The 14,398-nt window shown below is 49.8% G+C and overlaps 1 protein-coding gene across 2 annotated transcripts in view; it reads right to left on the minus strand.

The window, feature by feature from the left end:
• Window positions 1-1,658: 1,658 nt before the first annotated feature.
• The window catches only part of ADAM33 (ADAM metallopeptidase domain 33), a 101,023-nt gene continuing 88,283 nt past the window's right edge, over window positions 1,659-14,398 (minus strand). For both annotated transcript variants that reach the window (XM_081020733.1, XM_081020732.1), the window contains exons 21-24: window positions 13,658-13,909; window positions 9,812-9,975; window positions 8,804-8,821; window positions 1,659-5,459 (exon numbers count right to left, since the gene is read on the minus strand). In XM_081020733.1, coding sequence (XP_080876859.1) covers window positions 5,408-5,459; window positions 8,804-8,821; window positions 9,812-9,975; window positions 13,658-13,909 — 486 coding nt within the window. In that variant the 3' untranslated portion in view covers window positions 1,659-5,407. The remainder of the gene's footprint in view (window positions 5,460-8,803; window positions 8,822-9,811; window positions 9,976-13,657; window positions 13,910-14,398) is intronic.

Raw genomic sequence — 14,398 nt, forward strand, 5'->3', positions numbered from 1 at the left:
GCAGTTCGAAAGCACATCAAAGTGCAAGCAGATAAATAGGTACCGCTCCGGCGGGAAGGTAAACGGCGTTTCCGTGCACTGCTCTCGTTCGCCAGAAGCGGCTTAGTGATGCTGGCCACATGACCCAGAAGCTGTACGCCGGCTCCCTTGGCCAATAAAGCGAGATGAGCGCCACAACCCCAGAGTCGTCCGCGATTGGACCTAATGGTCAGGGGTCCCTTTACCTTTTAATCAGGGGTCAGCAAACTTTTTGGGGAGGGGGCCGGTTTATCATCCCCCAGATTTTGTGATGGGTTGGACCGCGCGTGTGCGTGCATGCACACACACCCAGTGGAGACGGTTTCATTCTGTCCCCCTCTTTTCCCCAGCCCCTCGCCTCCCCCTGCCTTCCTATAGTGCTTCCGGCACAAGGGCTGGCTGGCTCCGGAGAGGTGGTGTTCTCCCAAACGTGGCTCCTGTGCTTGCCCTTGCGAGTGGCAGAGACTAGTGGTGGCGGCAGTGGAGGGACGAGCAGCCCAAAAGGGCTGGCTGGCTCCAGAGAGGCGCTGCTCAAAATGGCACTCAGCCAGCTCAGCCCAGCCCCCTTCCTTCTCTACGCAGGGCAGGGAGAAGCTAGGAGGAGGGAGGGAGGAAACACTGTGGCATGTAAGAGGGAGGGGGGAAATGGTGCCCCCCCAAAAATGGTGGTGCAAAGAAAAAATTAACAAAAAAAATTAATGAAGGAATCCACACGATCCACGGACTGTCCGCTGGCCAGATCCTGAGGGCAATTGGGCTGGATCTGGCCCACGGTCCGTAGTTTGCCGACCCCTGTTGTAGAGGATGACCTCCAAACCATCCTAAATGTGATGGCCTGGGACTCGGCCTTGGAACCAGAGGAGTCTCAGTCTGCACCGGATCCTTTGCCTCAGGCGGCATTGGAACCAGGTCTGGGGCCTGATTCTGAAGAGGTCTTCACAGGTTCCCCTGCAACAAGCACCAGCTGGGCCAAATCAGGGGCCTGAGCCTGCCCTGGCTCCAGATGCAGGGATGACCTCGTTGCCTCCAGCTGGGCCATCACTTACAGCTGCTCCACTACCGGTTGGGTCAGGGGAGACTGAGGCAGCCTCTGGGTCTAGTAACCCACCGACGTCTCCCGAGCTGCAGAGAAGGAGAGACCCGAGTACTCGCAGGAGGAGTGCTCGCCTTCGGGTGAGACAGGGAGGTGAGTCGCCAGGAGATCAGGACCAACCGTTACTCTGTCAGAGATAAAAGGCTGTCAGACCCCGCCCCAGGTTGCGGGAGCAACATTGCTGTTTACTAGATCCTGTAGCTGTCTTTGTTTCCTGCCTCGTGTCCTTGGCCCTGTCAGACTCTCTCCCAGTGGAACCTTTGGATTCTGGACCGGTCCTGGACCACGTCTCATGGGTTACCCCTGGGCCCAGCACCCTAAATATCTTCGCAGAAGATTAAAGAAAGCTTGGCTTATTGCTCCATATCCAAAAAAACCAAGCACCAGAAAATGCATTTTGCTTTAAATTAATCTTTCTAATATATAGCGGAAGGATTTAATGTATTGGAACCTGTCGTTATGACTTATGGCACTTAACATTTGATGGTGGTGTAATAACTGTGATTTTAAAACTTTAAATAAAAAAAGAGGCACACACGAACCCATCTAGATTTAAATAAGAAAAAGCCCTTTATTTCCTTGTTGCCCTTCAGAAGGGAAACGGGGGTTCCAAAGTCCTCATGTTGAAGGCACAAACATTTTGCAGAAAGGTGCATAGCAGAAACACTGCGGCTTCAGACCTACAGGAGCGCCGAACACAGAGAGGAGAAGGACCACTCGCCATCTTTGAACCACACGTCAAAGGCAAGATCCTGCTTGCTCATCTGAAACGCCAACTGTGGCTAGAGACCACCAGAAGTTGCAACAGAAGGCTGGTGTGCATTGGGGGTGAACGGGGCCCTGCCCCACCCAGCTCAGTCCACACTCGGCCAGCCCCCACCTACCTTCCTGCCTTTGTGCTAACCAACACTTGTTCTGCCTGCCATTTGCTCTGACACCTCGAATCCAGGAGTAGACTCTCACCCAACCTTCTCCAACCACAATGCTTGTGAGCCTTCCAATCTTTCAAGTCTCAGAACTGTCCCAATGTCTTCATTCTTTGGCTCGCTCACTGAACATCAAAAGGAGTTTTGGTGGCATTTGTGTCCAGCTTCTCTTATCCTTCCAGAGCTGTTGGTTCCTTGCTCTCTGCCCTCCCGCTCCCAATGTGCACCAACTGGGTGCAAAATTGGCAGGGCCTCCTGCAGACCCCTCAGTGCCCACGGAGGAGAACCTCTTTTGGCGAAGGCACCGCAACAGGAACAGGAGGGAAACCCACACCCTGGGAGGACTGCATTGATGCCGACGATGCACACCTGCAAAGCCGTAATTAAAGAAGAAGAAAACCTTTGGAGATTTCCAGCAATATGCAAGGCCAATATGAAAGGCAGTGGGAGGGACGAGGGAAGGAGTGTAAGGTCAGGGAGAGGAATCAGGAACTGTGCGAGGCACTGAAATCTCACCCCCGCAACCATTTGCAACACCCTCCCTGACATAGCTGTCAACGTTTCCCTTTTTTTAAGGGAAATTCCCTTATTCCGAATAGGATTCCTCGCAAGAAAAGGGAAAAGTTGACAGTTCTGCTCCCTGACCCTATTCTCTGTCTTCTGAACTCGACTTACCACCCCAAGAAAGTTCACTGCACAATCTGAGATGCTTGCCTTGGGTTTTCCTAAAAATACTGCAGAAGAGGCTGGGGTGCAGCCTTTGGACTGGGATGTGCAGACTGCAGAGCTTCACCGTATAGTTCAAGCTATGGTTTTCCCAGTAGTGATGTATGGAAGTGAGAGCTGGACCATAAAGAAGGCTGATCGCCAAAGAATTGATGCTTTTGAGTTATGGTGCTGGAGGAGACTCTTGAGAGTCCCATGGACTGCAAGAAGATCCAACCGATCCATTCTGAAGGAAATCAGCCCTGAGTGCTCACTGGAAGGACAGATCCTGAAGCTGAGGCTCCAAGACTTTGGCCACCTCATGAGAAGAGAAGACTCCCTGGAAAAGACCCTGATGTTGGGAAAGATGGAGGGCACAAGGAGAAGGTGATGACAGAGGACGAGATGGTGGGACAGTGTTCTCGAAGCTACCAGCATGAGTTTGACCAAACTGCGGGAGGCAGTGGAAGACAGGAGTGCCTGGCATGCTCTGGTCCAGGGGGTCACAAAGAGTCGGACACGACTAAACGACTAAACAACAACAACAAAATAATAATAATACATGAGTCATGAGTGGAATCGGTTTTGAATTGCAATCTCCTCCTACGGCATCCTGAGATCCAGAAACTTTCAATTTTTTTAATTAAAAAACCCCGAAGCTCTTACAGGGTTAAGTTTTCTGAGTTCCGCCCTCGTGCACTGAAAGCAGAAATGCAGGCCTTGGCTTAGCAAAGAAGAGGGCAATGTCAAGTTCGACCAGATGAGTGGCCCAGCCGCAAACTCCAAGAGGGAATAACCTCTTCACAATGTGGTGGAGTCATTCCCCAAAAGACAAGAAAAACCACCCGCCCACTATGGTTTCACAGGAAAAAAATGTCAGTCCCTGGAGAAGGCATTGCAGCTCCCACCAAGAACTCATTGATGCTTCTGAATACAGAGATGGGTTTCATATTTGTCCAAAAGTCACATTCTCAGGCCCCAACCCTAGGATGTTGGACATTGACTGCGGTTGTTGGTTGGAAGGGGAAAGGCACTCGTCACGGTCTCAGTGAGTCGTCTTTCCTATTTTTGTTACAAGAGGAGTCCTAGGGCTGGAGACAGGCTCAGTGAAGCCCTGAGACTCAGGGATCAGTTCATCCCTTCCAGGGACGGAGGAAACCCCAGAGAGGCAAAGGATGCTTCGTGGAGGAAGATGACCTGGGATCAACTACTTGAGCACCAAAAAAAAATAACCCATCTTGCGTTTCTCTTTTCTTTTCCATCTTTTCCTTTTTTTCTTTCTTGTTAACTGAAAGGCACCTAAACAGAGGTTGTCTCCAGCTCAGGAAACCAATGTGAGAAACGACCAGGGGTGGGGGAAATGAAATTCTCCTTTCTGGGGAGCACGCTGAGCCCCCCAACACTTCCTGAGAAGGCAAGAGGGCAGAGGGTCATCTCTCTGAGCATGGTGCGCACACAACTCCCTCCAAACTGGGGGTCACCCTTGACAGCGTGGGCAGGCTTTGGAGGTACAGGACAGCCAGATGGAGGACAGCCCAGCCTTCTCCTGAGCTTGGAGATGGGGTGTAAGCCAAGAGCATCCTTAAATGCCACTACCCCAGGTGACGCTTGTCAGCCCTTTAGCAACTATTTCAGGATGGGCAAGCATGCGGCAAACACGTGGTCTGCTCTGGGTCTTAGCATTTGCACTTAGTGGGTTGTGAGATTGCATGGGTTGTCTCTTCTGCGACGGGAGACACACAACTCACCGTTGTCATAAGCGTCACAAGTCTCACCACTGCCTGGAACATTGAGAATTGCTCTGTACCAGGTCAGATTATAAATCTGTCTGGTTCATAATTACCAGTTCTGACTGGCAGCAGCAATTCTCCAGGGGCTCAGATAGAGGAGAGTCACATTTTGCCCTGTTCCCTTTTAAAACCCGGAGATGTCCAGGACTGAATTTGGGTCTTTCTGCTTGGAAACCGGACACCCTGGCAGCCAGCTGTGGAACAAAATGGCAGGCGTTGGCACCATGCGCCAGCCGAAACTGAAACCCAGCGAGAGCATTTCACCAGCTTTTCCCAACCTGGTGCCCCCACCCAGATGTTTCGGACTACACCTCCCATCAGCCCCAGCTGCTTTGCCCCAAGGGCACCATCCGTTTTTTAGAAAACAGTCCCACCAAAGTTTTGTAATGCCAGCTATAAAGGGGATGATGTCCAGCACTCAGATTCCAGCGGTGAGAGAGAGAGAGAGGTTGTGCATCCCGTGAAGTTGTGCAAAACACAGAGGTAGCTAACAGCAGTCCACAGCTGGCGGGCAGTTGGTGTGGATCAGAACTAGGCTCAGTGCAAAAACCTGCTTCCGGAGGTAGGCAGACGTTAAGTCCTTGATGGGCAGCGGTCTGCGAGCACGTCAAAATGAAACTTCTCCCCCAGTCACTTATTTTGTCCCAAATCCCCAAAGCCAGCCATCACACAAAAGTACCATTTTTCCCCCTGGGCCCAGTCTCCACCCCCTCCCTTCTTCGTTATCGATGAGAACAGTTCCTATTTTCTCTCTTTAAAAAAACACAAAAACAAACAGTCTTTGGTAGCAAAAATTCCCCGCGTTGGCCGGAGTAGTGCAAATGAGGAAGGAGGAACCTGACGAGGGTCAGCCGGGACTCTCGTTTCCACAGTTGTCATTTCTTAAAAGGGAAGGACGCTGTCTGGACTTTCAGGCCTGGAACGGGTCTAAAGAAGCAGAAGAAGATGATCAGCACAAGTCAGGAGGACATCAGGAGAACCAAGATGAACTGCAGAGTCCCAAGTAAGCCATGTTAGCTGATAGGTTACAGGGGGAGGGAAAGCAGCCCAGCACCTAGGCTAATAGAGAACAACAAACCCCTGTGTTGCAAACTTAACACAACAAACAATACAAGCAACACGAAGACCAGCATACTAGATAGCACTGCAATTCTTATGGCATAATATACACGATTTAGTGCAACAAAAACAAAATGTGTACACTTGTAAATTCTCTAATATATTTGAAATCAAATGAACACACGTCTGTCAATCTTTGAAAGTCCGTAGAAGTATAATAAGTCTATAGTTGAAACAAAGTAATAGATGCTATCCTGTGGGCTAAGCGGTAAAACATTTTAGGCGTTCATGGTGCCGAAGTAGTAAGTGAATAACATACTACATATTACATATCCTTATGACCATTCCTCCTTGTGCATTTTTCTAATCTATGGGTTGTGCTGAAGAAGATTCCAGCGAAACAATCAGATTATCCGGGATCACTGTCCTACATTGTTATTCACCTACTACCAAACGGCCTCGGTCCTGTATACCTGAAGGAGCGTCTCCACCCCCATCATTCAGACCGGACACTGAGGTCCAGCGCCAAGGGCCTTCTGGCAGTTCCCTCACTGCGAGAAATGAGGTTACAGGGAACCAGGCAGAGGGCCTTCTTTGTGGTGGCACCCGCCCTGTGGAACGCCCTCCCAGCAGATGCCTAGGAAATAAGAAGCTATCCTATTTTTAAAAGACATCTGAAGGCAGCCTGTCTAGGGAAGTTTTTAATATTTAATACTGTGTTGTTTTTAACACTCGATTGGGAGTCGCCCAGAGTGGCTGGGGAGACTCAGCCGGATGGGCGGGGGTATTTTTATTTTTTATTTATTTATTTATTTATTATTATTATTATTATTATTATTACTATTATTACATCCTGCCAGAGGCCCGGCACCTCCTTCCCAAAGCCCAATAAGTTTCTGCCCCGCTTAGGACTCTCATGTGCATGTCATTCAACCCCCTCGGAAGGTGATGCCTCTGGCCCTAGCTGTTCCCCTACGAAAAATTTCACTGCACACCACAGAGGGTACTTCTGGGTCCACTGCTGTCGCTCAAGGCTCAGGTGGCCTTGGTGGCCTGGAGTGCCTTCCATCAGCTTTGGCTGGTGACCCAGCTGCACCCTTATCTGGACACGGTTAGCCTAACTTCTGTCATCTAGATCAAGGGAAGTACAGTGGTGCCCCGCAAGACGAATGCCTCGCAAGACGAAAAACGTGCAAGACGAAAGAGTTTTCCGTTTTTTGAGTCGTTCCACAAGACGAATTTCCCTATGGGTTTGCTTCGCAAGACGAAACGTCTTGCGAGTTCTTGCGAGTTTGTTTCCTTTTTCTTAAAGCCGCTAAGCCGTTAATAGCCGCTAAGCCGCTAATAGCCGTGCTTCACAAGACGAAAAAACCGCAAGACGAAGAGACTCGCAGAACGGATTAATTTCGTCTTGCAAGGCACCACTGTAATATAGCATCTAGATCAAGGAAAGTAATAGTGCCACTGTATTCTGCTCTGGTCAGACCTCACCTGGAGTACTGTGTCCAGTTCTGGGCACCACAGTTCAAGAAGGACACTGACAAACTGGAACGTGTCCAGAGGAGGGCAACCAAAATGGTCAAAGGCCTGGAAACGATGCCTTAGGAGGAACGGCTAAGGGAGCTGGGCATGTTTAGCCTGGAGAAGAGGAGGTTAAGGGGTGATATGATAGCCATGTTCAAATATATAAAAGGATGTCACATAGAGGAGGGAGAAAGGTTGTTTTCTGCTGCTCCAGAGAAGCGGACACGGAGCAATGGATCCAAACTACAAGAAAGAAGATTCCACCTAAACATTAGGAAGAACTTCCTGACAGTAAGAGCTGTTCGACAGTGGAATTTGCTGCCAAGGAGTGTGGAGGAGTCTCCTTCTTTGGAGGTCTTTAAGCAGAGGCTTGACAACCATATGTCAGGAGTGCTCTGATGGTGTTTCCTGCTTGGCAGGGGGTTGGACTCGATGGCCCTTGTAGTCTCTTCCAACTCTATGATTCTATGATCTATGCCCTGGTAATCTCTAGGTTCGATTACTGCAATGGGGCTGCCTCTGAAGGTGGTTCAGAAACTTCAGCCCATACAGAATTCAGCAGCCAGGTTCCTCACCAGGGTTTGAGTATACCACACCTGACGTAAGTGGCTGCCAGTTAATTTCTGGGCCCCAAGTGCTGGTTTTGACCTATAAATCCTTAAATGGCTCAGGACCACAATGCCTCAAGGACCGCCTCTCCCCATATGAACTGTCCTGGACCCTGCAATCCTCATTGAAATGAGGCTGTATTTTAATGTTTTAATGTTGTATTTTAATCTTGTATTTAAGTTGTATTTCGATCAATTTGTTTTTATACCAGGTGTTAGCCGTCCTGAGCCCGGTCTTGGCTGGGGAGGGCGGGGTATAAATAATAATAATAATAATAATAATAATAATAATAATAATAATAATTTGAGGCCCTTTTTTGTGTGCCTCCTCCATGAGAGGTCCAGAGGGTGGCAACACAAGAGCAAAGGCTTATCTGCAGTCGCTGTATGTGGGAGGCTTCCCTGGTGTCTTTAATATATATATTAAGATGTCAGGTGAAAACATTCTTCTTCCCCCAGGCCTTTGGCTAACTGAATAAGCTAGAGCATGGGTAGGCAAACTAAGGCACGGGGGCTGGATCCGGTCTGTGGACGGTCCAGGAATCAGCATATTTTTATATGAGTAGAATGTGTCCTTTTCTTTAAAATGCATCTCTGGGTTATTTGTGGGGCATAAGAATTCGTTCACCCCCCCCCCCCCAAAAAAATATAGTCCGGCCCCCCACAAGGTCTGAGGGACAGTGAACCAGCCCCCTGCTCAAAAAGTTTGCTGACCCCTGAGCTAGAGGTTTTTAAACTGTTGGGGAAGTATTGTTTTGTCTGTTATTATGTTAATAAAGGTATTATTATTATATTATTATTATTATTGTGTCTTTTTGTGTTTTTATCCTGTAAACTGCCTTAGGGTCCTCAAAGGAAGGGTGGTATTGAAACTTAATAAATAAATGAATAGAATAAATTATCAGGGTTGTAGTCCAATGGCGCTGAAGGCCTCATCCGCTGGAAGGCTTCACATGAGGGAATTCGACCCTCGTACAGAAAAGAGTTCCGTAATGCACAATAAAAGCAGAAGAAGCAAACATCAGGAGAGCAGGAAATGGGGTTTCCCCCCAACAGCAGCAGGGGCAAGGTCCTACTCACCTCTGAGGTGGCACCGGCCTGTGTGGAGGGGAAAAAACAAAGAGTCTTCGTTAATGGTTTGGAAACAGATTCTGTTGCTCCTATACCCATATCAGGGGTAGGCACTACACCAACTTTCCTGGTCATGAGTTGGAAAATTGCCAGACTTCATAACTCAAGAACACTCTCTCAGTTATAGGACTTTGCAAGCAAGTGAACCAAGGACTTGGAAGCAAAAGACCCTCTCTGGGCTCAGAGAGAGGAGATGACTTGTAACACCGGCAAATAGTGTGTGCATGGAAAGTGGTCTATGTTGGTATTTGCCTAGTAAAGGCAACTCTGCTAAACAGCTGTTTTCTGTGCAGAGCTTAACCCCAACAGAGTCTCCAACAGACCACATAAACACAAACTGCCAAGGCGAAAAGCCCACAAGGTGCTTTCTTTCAGAACTCCTAAAAATGATACAAGAACTCTTAAGCCTAGACATGGTTCCAGGGGAAACAGTTGGCCAGAACCCCCAGATGATTGCTTGATACTGCAGTCTCTGCCCATCTATATTCTTCCAACGGGACGCAGGTGGCGCTGTGGGTTAAACCACAGAGCCTAGGACTTGCCGATCAGAAGGTCGGCGGTTCAAATCCACGCGACGGGGTGAGTTCCCGTTGCTCGGTCCCAGCTCCTGCCCACCTAGCAGTTCGAAAGCACAAAAAGTGCAAGTAGATAAATAGGTACCGCTCCGACGGGAAGGTAAACGGCGTTTCCGTGCGCTGCTCTGGTTCACCAGACCCCTCGGCCAGTAAAGCGAGATGAGCGCCGCAACCCCAGAGTCAGCCACGACTGGACCTAATGGTCAGGTGTCCCTTTACCTTTACCTTGTATTCTTCCAACAGCAGCTCCCTCCTTGCTCCCACCACACCACTTCTGTGGTAACTCCAATCCTTGCTGTCTGGCTTCCTTGGTAACTTAGAGGTGCTAATGATCAAGTGGTAGATAAATGTGTTGAGCAAATTAATAGATAAACAAACTTACTTCAGCGGTCTGGAGAGGGGGCTCGTGGCATTGAGACCTGCGGGCTTGGCATTGGCTGGAGGCACCATGACCAGCAAGGCCTGACCCTGAGCTGGCGGCAGTTCTTTCGCCAGGAGGGGGTTCCCCGGGAGCGGCCGGCGTGGCGGCCTCTGCTTTGGATCGACCTAGCAGGGAAGGAAACATGGTCAGAGACTGCCAAATGAAGAGGACAGGATCAGGCCAATGCCCCAACTAGTTCAGAATCCTGTTCTCACAGTGGCCAACCAGAGGCCTTTGGGAAACCAGCAAGCAGGGTTCGACCACAAGAGCAATTCTCCCTTCCTGTGGTTCCCAGCAACGAGTATTCAAAAGCGTTGTTGCTTCTGATTAGGAAGTCAAGGAATAGCCAGCCTGGCCAATAGCTATTAGTAGCCCTCTCCTCATCCATGAATATATCTAACCCTCTTTTAAAGCCATCCAAGTTGGTGACCATCACTGCCTCCTGCAGTGACCTTGCACTGCTGGAATAGCTTAGTCGGTAGAGCATGAGACTCTTAACCTCAGGTTCGTGGGTTCTAATCCCACGTTGGACAAAAAGATTTCTGCATTTCAAGGGTTGGACTAGATGAGCCTTGTGGTCCCTTCCTACGCGGCCCTTCTATTACTATGACGCTGTGCGTTTTATCTGTCCTGAGTCTTCCAACTGTCAGCTTCATTACCTGTCTCGTGTAGTGTAATACGGAGAATCTCTATCCGCCTTCTCCGGGCAGTGCAAATTTAATAAACTTCCATCGTGACGTGAAAAGTAATCCAAGAAAAAAGCACACCAAGAACTCAGGCCAATGTAAGTTTCAATAGTGGGAGTGGTCCCTACTCACAAATCAATAGTAACAAAATATAATCCATTCAAAAGTATGTGTTCTGACAAGGATTACAAACTCAAATAGAGATTACAGACTCCAACAGAGATCACAAACTCAAACTCATAAAAATATGTATAACACAATAATTCATTACAGAATTAGCGATAAGAGTTTATGAGTAGAGATACAGTGGTACCCCGCAAGACGAACGCCTCGCAAGACGGAAAACCCGCTAGACGAAAGAGTTTTCCGTTTTGGAGGCGCTTCGCAAAACGAATTTCCCTATGGGCTTGCTTCGCAAGACGACAGCCCATAGGGAAATCTCAGGGACAGCGGGGAAGCGCAGCGGGTCTTCCCCACTGTCCTCGGACCTCCTCCGAAGCCTGGCGGCGGGGCGGGGACACCTCCTCCCGCCACCGCCGGGCTTCGGAAGGCTCCTCCGAAGCCGGGCGGTGGGGCGGGAACACCTCCCGCCGCCGCCGGGCTTCGGAAGGCTCCTCCAAAGCCAGGCGGCGGGGCGGGAACACCTCCCGCCGCCGCCCGGCTTCGGAACGGTGCTCCGAAGCCGGGCGGGGGGGAGGGAACACCTCCCGCCGCCGCCCGGCTTCGGAACGGTGCTCCGAAGCCGGGCGGCGGGGCGGGAACACCTTCTGAAGGCGGGCGGGGGGCGAAAGTCTTTGCTCCCCCCTGCCTGCCTGTCCCGGAGGGCTTTTAAATCGCCCCGGACAGCGGAGAAGTCCTCCGCTGTCCCGGGGCGATTTTAAAATGCCGCCCGCCAGCATTTTAAGATCGCCCGGACAGCGGAGAAGTCCTCCGCTGTCCCGGGGTTTTTTAAAATGCTGGGGGTGGGAAGAAAAGCCCTTGTCCCCCCCCCCCCAGACTTCAGAAGAGGTCCGGGGACAGACTGTCCCCGGACCTGGCCTGAAGGCGGTTTCCCTAGGAACGCATTAATTGATTTTCAATGCATTCCTATGGGAAACCGTGCATCGCAAGACGAAAAACTCGCAAGACGAAGAGACTTGCGGAACGAATTAATTTCGTCTTGCGAGGCACCACTGTAAGTTCATGTTAGTCCAGATTCGTCGTGGAAGTCTTAGTTTCAATCATTGAGCAGAAGTCAGAAGTCAGTTATGGATTATAAACCAGGACAGGGCCCTGTTTTGATGTATTCACCTTCATCATCTGGAAGTATCAAATATTACATGAAAATACATTTAAATTCTAAATTATCATAAATTATAATTTATAAAACAGTATTATATAACATTTGAAACTATTGAAGCTTACATTGGCCTGAGTTCTTGGTGTGCTTTTTTCTTGGTATATTTAATAACAAGAACTCCAACTTATTTAACATGAAAAGTAATCCAAGCAGTGAACCAAACATCCCATCAGCTGACTTTGAGGACCAATCCCTGCCCACCAGGTCCTATAAAAGCACTGAACTGAGAGGTTGCTCTGAGCAGGAAACTGCCCCAGCTCCTGGTGAGAAGAAACCACTTTTCCTTTAGGTCACGGTTTCCCAAAATTGGGTCCCCAGCTGTTACAACGCCCATCATCCCTAGTGTGGGGTGTAACATCACTGTAGCAGTCAAGTACGACACTTCCTGTTTGCCCAGAGTGGACACACAGGGGGATGTTATTCCAGCCAGGAGGACTACCTATCACACCTGTCTGGAGCATCTTCCCCCTGCATGTGACAGGTGGATGGGCGTGACCCCGGGAGACCCCATAAAAGGGCCGGTCATGCAGCCATCTTCCTCTTGTTGCTCTTCTTCTTCACCATTTCTTTCTTGTATTTTGCTGTCTGCTGGCTCTCGGCCAGCAGCACATGGGCTCATCCCCATATGGGATGAACTCAAACTCTCTTCTGTTGTTGCTGTTTGTTGTTTAGTCGTTTAGTCATGTCCGACTCTTCGTGACCCCCTGGACCAGAGCACGCCAGGCACTCCTGTCTTCCACTGCCTCCCGCAGTTTGGTCAAACTCATGTTCGTAGCTTCAAGAACACTGTCCCACCATCTCGTCCTCTGTCATCCCCTTCTCCTTGTGCCCTCCATCTTTCCCAACATCAGGGTCTTTTCCAGGGAGTCGAGTCTTCTCATGAGTTGGCCAAAGTCTTGGAGCCTCAGCTTCAGCATCTGTCCTTCCAGTGAGCACTCAGGGCTGATTTCCTTCAGAATGGATCGGTTTGATCTTCTTGCAGTCCGTGGGACTCTCAAGAGTCTCCTCCAGCACCATAATTCAAAAGCATCAATTCTTTGGCGATCAGCCTTCTTTATGGTCCAGCTTTCACTTCCATACATCACTACTGGGAAAACCAGAGCTTTTCTCTTCTGTAGCTACAAGCTAAAGCCTGCCTTCAGGGAACCTACTGTGAACTGAATGTAAGTAAACATCTTATTACAGTGGACGCTCAGGTTGCGAACATGATCCGAGCGGGAGGCACGTTCGCAACCCGCAGCATTCACAACCCGCAGCGCCACATCTGTGCAAGTGCGGGTCGCGATTCGGCGCTTCTGCGCATGCAGAAAGCACAATTTAGTGTTTTGCGCATTCGCAAGTGCCGAAACCTGGAAGTAACCCGTTCTGGTACTTCCGGGTTCATTGTGGTGCGCAACCCAAAAACGCGCAACCGGAAGCGTCTGTAACCCGAGGTATGCCTGTATTTTTAAGAAAAGACTCTTGTGTCTTTATTCTTTTTAAGAGGGGACAAAGGGGATTTACCAGGAACAAATCCAATCTGGACAAGCCAGACTTGATTGCTTAAGAGATTCAAACGAATTTACCTACTCGCTTCCTGCTTTATACAGGTGAATGTACTCTGCTACTGATTCACTAGCGTGAGTGAGGAAGGATAATATTTAATCAATATATTCTCTCCTAGTATCCACAACATTCCCACCCTAGCTAGCAGGACCAGTGGTCAGGGACGAAGGAAACTGTAGTTCAAATACAGCTGGATCTTGAAAGAGTGGACTCCCCTGAGGCCTGTTCTGGACTCACCAACGCGGTCCTGATGGGGCTGGTGGGAAGAGGCTTCTTCGGCGGAGAGAGTTTGTTTTGCACACCGAATTTTGCACCAGCGGCCGCGGCGGGGGATTTGTTGAAAGGCAGCGGTGGCGGCCTGGAAGGCTTGAGGTCTTTCGGGAGAGCAGCAACTGGGGCAGGGGCAGGGCGGAGAGGGCGGACCACGTTGACCGGGTGGGAAGCGCCTTGGAGAGGATTTGGTTTGGGTGGGAAAACACCCCTTGTTGCCTGTAGAGAGAAGAGAGAGAAGGCAAAGGTGAATTTCCCCCTCATTTAAGGCGGAGGCAGTTTCCGCAGTTCCACAGAGCGAAGGTGCAAATGAGTGGACACGATCCTGTTCCCTCCTCTTATGAGCATTTATTTTAAAATCTGCACATTTCTAGCGGTTTCTAAATTAGGGTTGGGCATTGTGGAGGAAGACCGCCTGAGTCGAGAGTCTGATAACCAATCCCCAATTTGCGGCACGGTTTCAAGGTTGCTTGCATCAAGATTTGAGGAGCATACAAACGTTTGTTGAGAAAACAACCCAGAAGCTTTTCTTTTGGGAATTACAGAGGACGCTCGGGTTGTGAACGTGATCCGTGCGGGAGGCACGTTCGAACCCGCAGCGTCCGCAACTCACAGCGCTGCGGGTTGCGATTCGGCACTTCTGCGCAAAGCGTGATTTAATACCTGTGCGCATGCGCAAGTGCCGAAACCCAGAAGTAACCCGTTCTG

The sequence above is a fragment of the Podarcis pityusensis genome, assembly GCF_964106645.2.
Source record: "Podarcis pityusensis genome assembly, chromosome: 9".
NCBI lineage: Eukaryota > Metazoa > Chordata > Lepidosauria > Squamata > Lacertidae > Podarcis > Podarcis pityusensis.